The sequence below is a fragment of the Stegodyphus dumicola genome, chromosome 4 (genome assembly GCF_044657685.1).
Source record: "Stegodyphus dumicola isolate Sdum_Otavi_A_Nest chromosome 4, ASM4465768v1".
NCBI classification, from domain to species: Eukaryota; Metazoa; Arthropoda; class Arachnida; order Araneae; family Eresidae; genus Stegodyphus; species Stegodyphus dumicola.
The window spans coordinates 245,145,791-245,157,710 of NC_140771.1; the positions used below are offsets into that span (position 1 = coordinate 245,145,791).

General features: G+C 28.0%; 1 protein-coding gene across 3 annotated transcripts in view; it reads left to right on the forward strand.

Moving 5' to 3' along the window:
• LOC118203668 (diacylglycerol kinase delta) overlaps positions 1–11,408 on the forward strand; it is a 266,853-nt gene extending 255,445 nt beyond the window's left edge. For 2 of the 3 annotated variants that reach the window (XM_085816163.1, XM_085816164.1), the window contains exon 29: positions 142–11,408. In XM_085816163.1, the coding sequence (XP_085672289.1) occupies positions 142–240 (99 nt within the window). In that variant the 3' untranslated portion in view covers positions 241–11,408. The remainder of the gene's footprint in view (positions 1–141) is intronic. The other variant, XM_085816165.1, reaches the window with a different exon arrangement.
• Positions 11,409–11,920: the final 512 nt, after the last annotated feature.

The window sequence follows — 11,920 nt, forward strand, 5'->3', positions numbered from 1 at the left end:
CGCATCTAAACCATTTAATTCTTTTAAATCTGTTTATTGCATTATGCTTATTTAGTTTCCTGTATTATATATCAATTCTGAACTGTGTTTAATATTTTAAGCGAGTTTTATTTTTTTGTTTTTTATCTATTCTTTATATAGGAACTTGGTGTTACTAAAGTTGGCCACATCAAGCGGTTACTACAAGCCATTAAGGATATAACTTCTCATTCTATTGGACGTAAACTAGCTCTGTTATGATCAGCACTGTCCATTCTGATTCTTACAGAATTGTATCACGTGACTTTTTTAAAAGTATAGTACATTCCAAAATCTGTCCTTATTGATTAAATGCTTACTCTTGCCAGAAATATCTTGTGCTCATCACTGTTAATTATTGCAGTTCCCTTCTTACCATGACATGCATTATCTTTTAATGTTCGAAATTTTTTTGTTATTATGAGTATTTTATATCACAGAAAAGTATTTAAATTTCCAAAAACTTAAAGTATTTAATATTAAATAAATAATAATCAAATTTTATAATAGTTTGTGATGTTCATGAAAAAAATATGATTTTTTTAATATTCCTATGTGTATCAATTGAAATAATATTTGCTTTTAGTCATTTCAAGAACAAATCCAGGTAATGTGTAACAACTGTGAATTTTATGCAATATTTTTTAAATAAATTTTAATGAGAGTAGTGGTAAAATATTCTTATGCTGGCATATACAAGTGTGTCTCAAATTTTGGCTATAGTTAAAAAATATTTTGCTGCTTAATTCATTATTTACTTGAAAAATTGCATTTTACTATGTGACTGCAATGTGTTGTTGTCTTTATGTACAAGGCAAAGAATCATTTCAAAATGACTGGCTTCCTCTAAAGTTTCTTTTATAAAACGTAGTATAAACAATAATTTAATATATAATTACATTCTAGAAAGCTTATAATAAATTTATATCTAGTTCTTTTATACAAATTCTGTTTTAAACATATCAGATGCGCTTCTGTAATTTTATGATTTTAGACTTTCATGTAAATAAAACATTTTAATTGAAAAAAATTAGGATGTTACAAATATTATGAAAAATTTATTTTACTTTAAAATGAGATTTACTTCTGGGTAAATGATACTTATATTGCTGCAGTATTCTTTTATAATCAAAATATTTTTAGAATTATATTCCTATTTCTAAAACTTTTGTAAAATATGCTGGTGTTAAAATTACAGTATTGTATTCATAAAATTTATGTAAAACTGAGAATGAAATTTGCATTCCCATTTGTATTTGAAATTTTATGGTAAGACTACACTGCTATTTTATATGATAAAGTTTGACAGCTCTCTGAATTTCAAGATTCTAAGTTAAATATTCTTTTTTATGATTCAGAGAGCATTATTCCTCTGAAACTGAATAAAAATTGATACATAAACTTAAATCAAGAAATAAGTTCATTCAAATATATACCTATTTTCAAAAAATGAAAGACTGACTATGAAATTTAAAAAAAAAAAAAATTGAAAACTGTGAGGAAGTCATTGGTCTTGATACAGTCTTTTTTCACCTCTGATTTCAAGTATAAACAATCACAATATATTTTATTACTATTTTCCTAGATGTTGACTTTTGAAATACATGCGAATTTTGTCAAAGAATTTTGAAGCTGTTATTTCCAGTTTCTGAAAGAGCATTTCTTGTGAACTCCATGACAGAACAAAACGTATTAACTTAACCAAATATATTGCCTTCAAGAAAGTTAGTGTTTTATAACCATGTGTATATATATACATTATATTTGTATGTGGAGTGAGTTACTGGTACCCATTGCTGCTTGTGTAACTCACAGCACTTCTATATTGGGGTCCAAGGCAGTGAAAAAGGTGGGACTATAATTTGTAATGGATTTTGAATATCTGGTGTTTATAGTAGTAACAGAGAAGTTTATGCAAGAAAAGTATAAATTCATGTAAAAAGTAAGTAATGAAGAATCATTCTGTTACAAATGATTATAACAAACAATGTGATTGACACATATTTACCTGTTATACATCAAATTAAACTGTAACTATCCGCATTTCTTGATAAACATTAAATTCTCAGCGCGAGATCCTTTTGTCCGATAATGTGCATCCATTATAGAGTATGTTTTAGTCCATTGACATTGAAGCATATCCAGTGTGACTGAAAAGCTAATATGAATAATGGATATTAAATTCATCAAGATTAGATTGCAGTGACATCCCAAAAACAATGTTTATTCCCAGAACAAAAGTTTGCAAAGTTTGCTATGTCTGATAAATTTGGAAACAAAGTTAGAAACACATTTGTCGTGTGCTCCTTTGGACTATAGATTGAATGTGTGTCGCCTGATAGAAAAAGATCTCATATAGAACATCTGTATTACGTGACAAAAAACTTGAATAGTCAGAGTTCAGCGTGATGTATCACTGGTACATATGCACCAATTTTACTGTTTGTTTTAATCATTGGTAATAGAATGGTTATTTTTCACTTAATTAATACTTCTTCTGTTTTTAATTTGGTTAATATTTCTTCTGTTTTTAAAGTATAAAAATAATTGCTTTAAATTTTAAGTGCCTGTACTAATGTGTCATATCATCTGAATTATAACTTTCGTGATCCAAAATTGAAAAACTTTGTTTTGAGGTATTATAACAATACATAATTTTTAAAAGCATAAATTAAGTTGTTCAGTATTTGCTTGATTAGTTTTTCACTTTGATTTAATCCTAACTTTTTCTAAGTACATCTTATACATAGTTGATTTTTGATTGCTATTTTAGCACTTGAATTAATTTTACTTCATGCTCTAATTTTTTTTTTCCCTAAAAGGGAATATTTTTTTGACAATCAAGATGTCAAAAACAATCCTGTAGACATAAAATGTAAAATTACATTAATTACTCAGTGCTTTTACTCTTTTATTTGAAGTGCCTGTAAATTATGGGTTTATGTGTCAATAATTGATTGTCATATTTATGCCTTATTCCATATTGTTTTTGTCAGATATTGAAAAAGTCGTTATACAGTCAAAAGTCGTTAATCCGGACTCGTCAGGACTTCGGCGATTCCGGATTATCGATTTTTCCGGATTATAGATCATCAGTTTAAATCTCGTAAGATGGTATGCAGAAATTCTAAAATTAAAAATATGAAACCGTAATTTATGAAATAAAGAACAATTATGATCTAAAGGGTATCAAAATTTACAAAAAATAAAGCTTAATATTTATTTGTTTACTTTATTCAACATTTCTTTCAGTGTAAGTTGTTTAAAAGTGCTTCGTTTTATGTGATAATACTTTCTCTTTAATTCTATAAACAGACATAATTTCTTGTTCAGTTACAAAGTTCCGCTGTTCAAGTTCCGTTAATTGCTGTGCCGAGAATACTGACTAACTTGTCAATCGAAATTTTTTCGTTTTCACTAACCTCTATGTCACATTCTTCATGTCTTTATCCATTTTTTGCAGCAATTCCACTTTTTATTTGTTGGACATCGAAACATACTTTCGTTTTGTAGATCCTTTGGAAGGTCCAGCATCGGAAATTCTATTTGATATAATCGAAAGTTGAAGTTTACTTTTATAAAATTGCTCTTACAGTCTGCAAAAAATAATAAGCGGGATCCAAGTCGATGATTAAGGAACAACGCAATCATTAACATTAACTGAAATAGATAATTACATAATTTTAGCTTACACCGTCCGTTATACATTAAACGCGCAAGCGAAAACGTATTCTGCACTTGCGCACACGCATATGCACAGTAGTCAAGGTCTTACGCGCACGCGTAAAACGCCTGTGCGCATGTGCCAATGCGGCGCATGCGCAGAAAGTTTTTAGCTTTGAGGTCCGGATTATGGGGGTCCGAATTAACGACTTTTGACTGTATATGTTCCCTTGTATATTTTAGTCCCACTTTGTCACTGGTTTAAGTATTCTGGCTGGTGCTGATGAACTATTAGTTGGTGTTTATCACTATGCAAATAATCGTGTTTTTGTTATGTATGAATTAGTGTAAACTATATTTAGTCTTGGTGCTACCTGGCTAATTCGTCCGCTGTTCAAATAACAAGCCTTTGTGAACCTACTGCACTAAGTACAACTTCACTGTATGTAGTATAATCAATGCCATTTTTAAGTATCCTACTCTATTGTAAACACATTTTATACTGATTATTGGTGAAGAGTTTGAAAATTTGTTTAATAAAGAAGTAAGAATTATATGCGAATATATTACTTTAAATATTATTTTATTGTATTACTTAAAAAAAAAAAATTTAATTAATTGTGCTTCTTTTTCTGTATTGATAGCCTAATTTTTATTAACACAATAAAACCTCTTTTTCAAAATGATAATGCTTTTTTTTCCCCGTTAAATTCCTTCTCAATACGTTTTTTTTATTTAAAATCTACTTCAAAGTGAACTGGATTACATTTTGTGTATAATAATAAATTGACAGCTGTTACATATTTATTTAGTTTAGGGTTTTAGTGTCTATGATTGTACAGAAATTAGAAATATTTTATTCTTTGTTATTTTGCTATCCTAAATTTAGGCATCTTTTCTAAAGATTTGTTAGTTTGAAACTTATTGTATTTGTAATGTATATGTATTTTTCTTCAAATTTTCATATGAACCTAAGAAACATATTTATCAGAACATTGAAAAAAAAAAAAACAGAAATAATGCAATGTTAGTAATTTATATGAAAACTGGTAAATTATTTAATTATTTAGGGTAGAAGAGGTTTTATTATGAATAAAAAATTAGGCTTGAAGAGATTTTACTTGTCAAATTTTATTTTTTTAACACTTTTTCCCATTTGAAAAATAGGTACTTTAATAGTGCCTTGTTTTACTTGAATATTATTATGATATTGCAGAATTAACTAGTGCTTTAAAACAAATTTTGATTAAGAATATTGTAATGCTATTTGTAAATTGCTCATTTTTTAAATGTTTAAAATACTTTTCTTTAATTTATTTTGTAGAGGACATAACCTGTGCCTAAAAATATAGAATATTCTTACAAAAAAGTATTTAGCTCATATATAACTCGTAGTTAATGATTAAATTTATCTGCAGTATAGTTTCAATTATACACTTTCTTATCAAGGTTGAATTTAGATATGTTTATTAGTCATGAGATTAAAATTCTGTATATTATCATAGATGCAATGTCATGTTTAAATAAAAAAATTAAAGTTTTATACCTTAGATATATAGTATTCCTTGCTCTTAAATAAGTGATTTTAAAAATTATACACTTCCACTCCTGGTTGACTTTAGCATTTTTGCAGAAGAGTAGAACCTGATATAGTTTTAGCCTGTAACAAATTCTTATGAATTCTCTATATCATACATAAGCTTTAATGCAAAAGATGACTCTGTGCAGTGTGAAGTTGCATTTAATCATTTAGAATTCCATAGTTTAAAAGCTATTTTGCCCAATAATATTTTTAAAACACAAGTAGGCATAGTATATCAAATTTAATTTTGATACCAGAACATATCTGTAATGTGTAAGGCTTTTTATATCTAGAGAGTTTTCTTTCTTTTTCTACTGTTATTTTCCTGTGTGTGATTTTCTTAGCCAGAAAACAGAGAAGTTAGTATGCTGTGTGCTTCCTTATCTAAAAATTCTTGAAAATCTTCTCCTGATAGAGAAATAATGTTTTCCTATCATTTTTCAGTGTAATGTATGAGCAAAACTTTATTATAACTTTATCCCTTTGATCATTATGCATTGAATAAAAAAATGTAATTGCACCTCTTTTTGAAAATGTATGTGTCTTGTCAGTTTGTAGACAATCACACTCAGTGTAAGTAACATGTACTGTGCTATTATAAGCTTATATTTATCCTGTATATAGATGCCTTTTATTATTTTAATACTAATTTATGACTTGTGTAGTCAGTTTTTGTATGTACTTGTTCATATGTGAATTTCACATTCCATGAATATTAAGCTTGTAGATGTATATTACATCAGGTACTTACTTAGCTAGCTATGTTTTGCAAATTTGTTTTAAAATTTAAATGCACACTTTTTTTTTTAATTTTACATAATCACATTTAGGGGAAGAAATGTTAGTTTTTATATTTACATTTTATTTAAATCCTTTAGATGTTGTACAGGAAAAAGATTTCTTGTTTGTGAAAGTTTGGTGCAAAGTAGAGGAGAATGTAGTGCATAGTGATAGTTACAACCTGTGAGCTTGAGTCTCGAATCCTGATAAGTATTTTAGAAAACATTTTCTTTTTTAAAAGCAGTTATAATTTGCATTATGATAATAAAGTCTGTATAGAAAATGGATAAAGAGAACTCTACAGCTATGTGCGTGATACAGGTATAATGAAGGAAGTATGTATAAAATATTAATTTTTGTTTGGTTACTTTAAAAATTCTAAACTTGTGTTAATTTTGATATTTGAAAAAAAAAATTTTTTTTGCTCTATTTTATGCTGTTATTTTACATTATTTAATTGCCATTACACTAAAACACTGTTTTTTTAATCTGTTAATTGGAAAGAAACAATAGCTACATAAACTGAAAAATGAATTTTTTTAAATATATGTGAATTGATTTTGCTGTTAATTTTGTTGTAAGTACTGTAATTTCATACATTTATTTTAAATACTATAACAGAAGTTGGTTTACTTCATCATAAATAGAAGTTGAGGAAATTTCTTATACATTTTATGAATAAATCTTTCATATATATAATTATTTTTCATTTTCTAAATTAATCTATATCTATGTTTGGGGCAAACCTAATCTGAAAGCATTGAGAATTGTGCAAATTTTGTGCTTCTGCTGAATGATAAATTCTGTAAATATGCTTTATAAAAAAAGCTACTGTAGAGTGGAATAGATTTTGAATCTTAAAGTGATATTTGAATTTTATTAAAATCCATGCCCAATCTTAAGTTTTTTTTTCTTTTTTTTTTTTCTTCCTGTCTCATTTTTAATTTTATACTGTCATGTTTCTCTTCCAATTAGACTAGGAATCTCATTTAAAAAATCGATAGTATATCAAAGCAATATATAAATGGACTGTTATATTTTATATTTATTCTCTTTTATATATCTTTATGAACTCATAGTTTGACATCAGAACTGTGTTCACCAATAAATTATTCCCTTTAACTTACTGGATAGCTAATTTATTACAATAGCCCTATAAAAAATCTTAATTTTAGTATGAATTCTTATCCTAATCTTTGAAACTTTTCACTAAAATGTTCTTCTGCTGACAATCATTTGCTTAATTTTATTTTTTTCATCACTTCCATGTTGAAGCAAAGTATTTAAAATGAAGTATGGATTGGGTTCATTTGCCTCCATGCCATATACCTCTGGAAAAAAGATGTAATAATGAAATTGATCAAAAACAAACAACTTTATAATAAAAAAGGGCCTTGAAATTTAATGTTGATGCCTAATATGAATAGTTATATGAGCTTATGCACAGTAAAAAGAGTACCAATTTGGTTGCTCCAACTTTCTTAATATTCTCAGGTTAGGTATGTCCTAATTTTAAAACTATTGTTATTATCTGAAAAGTTATTTTATATGTTACCGTTCCATTCTGCATAGATTATAGAATGATGAAAGTCATTTAAAGAACAGATATGTTTAATTGTACAGAACTTAACATGTTTAATTGTACAGATATGTTTAATTGTACATGTTTCTCTGGTAAAATTCGGAGTTATGAAAACAACATCTATTATGAAAATGAAATTTATGAAAACATTATCTACAAAATATTGTGTTATAATCTATCTAAAAAATACATTTTAACTATTTAATTTAAAATGTATTTTAAAAATTAAATGTTAAATCATTTTAATCCTCTTATAGTGCATATGTTAATTTGTAGTTATTCATATTTGTTAGCAAGTTAAGCATTAAATATAAATTGGTATCTAATTTAAATTTTGTAGCAGAAAGCAGTTGATTCTGGACTTCTTGTGACTTATCTCAACAGAAATGTGATTACACCTGTGAATTTAAAATATATTTTTTATAATTTTAATTACATCCTTTAGATTTTATGTTAAATAACATTAAATGAAAAGAAGAAATTTGATCTTATGTGTCACCTATCAGTGTTTGCTAAGCATTCTTTCAATACTTCTCTCTTCTCGTAGGGAAAAAAAAATTCATTGGTGAATTAGGCATCTTTGAGTCTTTTAATATTCATAAAAATGTGCTAATTGATGAATCTGACTCTCAGCATCTATCATTTTCATGTGCCTGCTTTCATATACTTTTTCTCTGTAGATTGTTGTATCAGTTATTTGGGGAATATTATTGCATGAGCTTACAGTACAGTCATATCATTCCCACTTCTGAGATTTTGTAAAGCTAAATATATGATGTATATTATATATGTATACATAATATACATCATATATTTAGCTTTACAAAATCTCAGAAGTGGGAATTCATCTTTTAAAAGTTGCATTAAATTCATTGGTGAATTAGGCATCTTTGAGTCTTTTAATATTCATAAAAATGCGCTAATTGATGAATCTGACTCTCAGCATCTATCATTTTCATGTGCCTGTTTTCATATACTTTTTCTCTATAGATTGTTGTATCAGTTATTTGAGGATGGGTAATATTATTCAGTAAATATTATTGCATGAGCTTACAGTACAGTCATATCATACTTTATGCTATTTAGCTTTACAAAATCTCAGAAGTGGGAATTCATCTTTTAAAAGTTACATCTTTAAGTTACATTTTAAACAGAAGAAACTGAAAAATTTCCTGTTTTCCATATAAAATAAAATGAGTATCTGCTAGTATAGTTATTGGTCATGTTGCTTTCTCATCATTGAGAACTTGCTCAGGATGCATCACAAAGGATATCCCAGTAGTACACGAGGTGGGATTTGTCTGAGGGATTGCAGATGGAAATGAAGCAGTTGTTCAAAGGAAGTTCTCAGGAATTGTTCTACATACCTCCTCCTAATAGCTGCTTCATTTTAACAGTAATCCCGTATTATTTATTGGATGAATTAAGCTACAAGATTCAGCATAATATTCATAAATTTGCAGGACTAGTTTCGAAGGTTTAAACATAGAACCCTCTTCAGCTACAGAAGTGCAAATGACAAATTTTTCTGAAGCCAAGATTATTCAAAAAAACATTTTCTGTTGGCAAGTTAGATTTTCTAAAGGGAGTTTCACATTCATAAAAATCTTTTAGTTCTAGTTAATGATCCCAATTCCCATCAGTCTTTACTCTCAGCTTTTAAGGAACTTATTTTATAGTTGTTTTAATTTTTTATCAATAGAGGGCACCCTATAACCTGAGCACAGGCTTCACTTTCATCATTTGCACCTCAGCAGCTGAAGAAGCAGGTTTATGCTTAAACCTTCGAAACTAAGTTGTGCAAATATTTTAATGTTAGGCTGATTCTTATTGAACTCGTCCAATAGTATTAAAAATATAATAATTTACACCAGTAAAATGCTGTTACTTATCATTCAATAGCGCCACCTCAATATGTAATTTTAACATACACATTTCATTACAAAAGTTGCTTAATTCAGTCCTCTTTACAGGCTTTTAGATTTTTGCCAGATCCTTTGGAATTGTCCTGTATTTATCTATCTATTGATCTATAATAATTCTATAGATGGCTTGAGGATTAGAAGATGGCTGTTAAAGATGAGCTGTTATCTGTAATTACTTGGGAAGGCCTTAATGCATAGGTGCTTGTGATGAGGGAATGGAAAAGAAAAGCTTTCAGATGTGGCTGTTGATTTAAACACAAAAAATTTTATTTTTATAATGGAGCAAGCCTTGATGTGCATAAACAGATTCACACAACATAATTTATGGGTATGAGATGCACCCCCACAATTTTATACAGCTTACACCTTCTTGGACAAAGGGCAAAGTGGAGCAGCAAACCAAAGTAAAAAAAGGGCTGCACAGTCGTAGCAGTAGTATTTATAAACATGATTTCTTTGTTTAAATTCTGGATTTGTGATTGGATATAAGCTGTTGCAATGTAGAAGATATTGTAAGCAAGCATGAAATAGAAAGATGCACTGTAGAAAAGTAATTACAACAATTTAGAACTGAAAGATAGCCAAATTAAATGGACTATTGCCAAATTAAAGTTAGTAATTTTGAGATATATTTATCGTAAATAAAAATATTACTATGGGTATACAGAATTTTTTGCTGTAAAGGATTTTTTATATTCTCTTTATCTCCAAATCACTTTTTAAAGTTTAAAAATTGCACAAAATTTTAAAGTACTTCTAAGTTCTGAGTGTGGTGGAAAGAAGAGCTTAACCTATTTTAAAACACGAGGTGCCTCGCTTTTGAAGATAGTAAAAAATTATTATTTATTACTATCTTTGAAAATAAAGTTTATGAAGTTAATGATAAGTATTTGTCATTAACTATTAGTATTTATTATTATCTTCATGAGCTTGAGAAAAAGGAAGAAATTCCCCCAAAATAAATTTTAAAAAAAGTATATATGCTCTTCTTTTTCTTAATAATTGATCATGGTCTTCTTTGTTTAAATTCATTGTAGGTAATTTAACTTGATAATACTGTTGAATGGAAATTCTTTCTTGATAATTTGTGATCAGATTATTTTGCAGATGTTAAGTTTTGATTGTTATTTTTGAAACTGGCATTTTCTATAATAATTAGGTGCTACACGAAGTGTAATTAAAGTTTCTTAACTCATTTATTTTGCTTGCTCATCCAGTTATTAATAGAGACTGTATTTGTTATTCGAAATAAGTTCAGACTTTGCACATACATTTTTACAATATTTAAGCATAAAAAATAAATCATGATTATTTCAGATTACTAGGTAGTGCAAGTGTATGTATAAAATTATTAATTCTTCATATGGACTTAATTATCAGTTTTGAATCTCGGATTCCATACATTTAAAATGATTAATTGCATCAAAAGAGGATTAAAATTTAAGGTTGCAATTCTGATTTATGATTTTTTTATCAGATTATATAGTTTTATGAAATTTATATTTCAATATAGATTTATATAGTTGTTTCGTAAAATAAATTGTGTGTTTTCATAATTTCCTAAGCGTTTTTCTCACCCTTCGCTTAAAATCATAATATTCCATTTTTGATAATGAGCATCATTTTTTCTCATTGTGCTGAATGTCTTCTGTACATACGTATTTATTTTTCAAGTTAATTTATTTTCAGAGTTGAAACAGGTGTTCACCAAGATTGCTGACTATACATATATACATATATATACATACATAAAATATTAATTTTGTAGCACTGCACAGACATTTCTCCAGAGTCATATGTAATATAATGTAAACTGTATAAATGTCTCATTTCTTAATAAAATTTTTCAAAAAACGTGTTTGGTGTCTTTTAGTAACTTGTCATGTACACATACCAACTGAGATGTATTGTTGCAGCTAATGAAGGTTTTTATGGATTAAAGCATTTACTTAGATCTGGCTTTTCATTTGGAAAGACAAAGCTATTTCTCTACAAGACCCTAATCCGTTCTGCCCTGACTTAACACTTCGGAAACCTGGACTACGACCACGAAGGAGGAAGGGTATCTTGGGTGTATTCGAATGCAAAGTCATGAGAAGGGTTTTCGGAGGAATTCAGAAAAATGACATCACGCGTAGAAGACGTAACACTGAAGTATACCAAATGTTCAAAGAGCCAGCCAGATGTTGTTCTTTACATTAAAATAAGCTGCCTCAGTTTGTCTGGGCATGTTATCTGTATGAACAACACTAGCATATTAAAATATTTTCGGCTAAACCATGTAACACAAAGAAGAGGCAGACCTAAACTTCGATGGATAGATGCTGTAGAGGAGGATTAGTTAGACCTTAAACGAAGAATTTGAAGATT